Genomic DNA, 1,936 nt, shown 5'->3' with positions numbered 1-1,936 from the left:
GAAGAAGAAGAATGCGACGAAGTTTTCTAGACGTAAAACCAAACAGTAGCAGTTCTCGAAGTTTTCTCTGTATAAAATCTTCATCTCAATCTTCAAACAAAACAGCAACACGAAAAAAAAAATCAAATGAGAGAGAAAGTAGATCTGAAACTAAGAGAGAGAAAGTGAATCTGAAAATAAAATTATTTTCCATTTTGCATATATACGGGTCTCCAAAAATGGATATTTTTGTCCCTACCAGACCAAAATTACATCATCCATGACGTCATCTTAGGACTAAACCATAATTTGTAGGACCAAATTGTAATATATTTTACCAAAAAAGACCAAACAGACAGTTGATTGGGTCAACTGGACTAGACTCATCCTAATATATTATTCCTAGGACCATATGGTATTTCCTACTTCCATTACTTCAGTCTTGTAACAACCACCGATACAGGAATAAATGATGATTTCATTAGGAACTGAGATTACTCTAAATTTTTCAGTGACCAAATTTAATTCGACAACGACAATAATTGGTTTACCAGCACGCAACCAGTATATGGAACCAGTCACATGAACAAAATGTGTAAAATGTATAAGGGTGGGACAAACCGGTGGGACTGCATCGATGATTCGCCACGACTTGTGTCTCAAACTAAAGATCTCACAAACGTGATCTATCTTGTAAGTCCAAAAGGATACGGCTTTGTAGTCCTTGGTAGCATGATCGTATCCGACAGCATCCCAAGAACCAGCAAACAAAAGTTTATCATTCTTTGAAAGCCCACCTTTTTCTTCTTGTTTCTGCATAACTATCGACTTAATCCAGGGTGTTGATTCTCTGGTGCTAGGGTTAAATACACTAACGCAACGTGATTTCTGGTCCATAAGACAAATCAAACCATTGACAATATTGAGCATGCTTATTCGAGTAGTAATATTAAGAGGTATTTTCATTTGAACAGCTGCTCCTCCTCCATTGCCGCTTTCAGATGGTATTAATAATTTCGCCGATAACAAACATCGTCCATTACGATACCATAGAGATGGCACCCTGACGAGAAGGGAGGTCGCACCAACAGTTCCATTACAACTGCGTGTTCGTGACCTACTAAAGTGTAAATCAATGAAGTGTCCATCTCTTTGAATCAAAGATTGCCAACTTTCGCATACACACTTGAACCTCATAAGTGATTTAGCCGGGAGTCTGCTCAGTATCTGACAAACTACTAACTCATGATCACCTAGCGAAGCAACTTTGATCATCTTCGCCTTCTTTGCTTTCTTCTGGCAGCTGTGCCTTTTCTGCACTTTGATATCGCATTGCTTCATCTTAGTTTCAACTTCTGCGTTCCTAGCTAGGGTTATGTACAAAAACTGAACATATAAAAAGTGAAACGGCAACTTACTGGATATACCGATATGCGACATCATCGCCAATCCATTAGTCCAACCCGTTGACTATGTGTTCTCTTTGAGGTAACAAATCCTTGGGCCGGTTCTTTCATGTGCTATGGCAGCACCAATTGGCCGGAGAGACTGTAACTTCATAATAATCTTGGCGATTTTACTTAGATTATGCTTACAGCTCCAACTGGATTGTCATATGTCCACCACTTTAAGTGCTCACGTTAATCTCATCCAACTAGCTAGCTCGGTTCACATATTTACACGACCAGCTGGGGTGCATACTTGGGATACTTTAATAATCGTTTTAAAAATGGATCAGCTCTGGATATTGTTGAGGCTTGAGTAGAGAACTTTGTAAACTACTTTTTTTTTTCTTGATTGATCGGTAACTTCATAGACTCCATTATCTTTCAGACTCTACTCAAATGTTATGTTGTTGGGATTTACTTTTGGCCATGCTCCAAACAGAAGACTGCCCAAGAGCCAAATATCAAATTAGAAGTACTGGTCAAGGACAAAGTATACAAACATAAGGTTT

The 1,936-nt window shown here is 38.6% G+C and overlaps 1 protein-coding gene across 1 annotated transcript; it reads right to left on the bottom strand.

Moving 5' to 3' along the window:
* Window positions 1-381: 381 nt before the first annotated feature.
* Window positions 382-1,419, bottom strand: LOC113291764 (F-box protein At2g07140-like). Its single transcript, XM_026541259.1, has one exon. It carries the CDS (start codon window positions 1,417-1,419, stop codon window positions 382-384), a length of 1,038 nt encoding a protein of 345 aa, XP_026397044.1.
* Between the last annotated feature and the right edge of the window lie 517 nt (window positions 1,420-1,936).

The sequence above is a fragment of the Papaver somniferum genome, chromosome 6, assembly GCF_003573695.1.
Source record: "Papaver somniferum cultivar HN1 chromosome 6, ASM357369v1, whole genome shotgun sequence".
Taxonomy (NCBI): Eukaryota; Viridiplantae; Streptophyta; class Magnoliopsida; order Ranunculales; family Papaveraceae; genus Papaver; species Papaver somniferum.
Note: the sequence above shows the minus strand (reverse complement) of the source record. Positions and strands in the feature narration are given on the sequence as shown.

Coding starts and splice junctions, on each gene's coding strand:
- LOC113291764 (XM_026541259.1), bottom strand. CDS start 1,419: ATGTCGCATATCGGTATATCCAGTAAGTTGCCGTTTCACTTTTTATAT.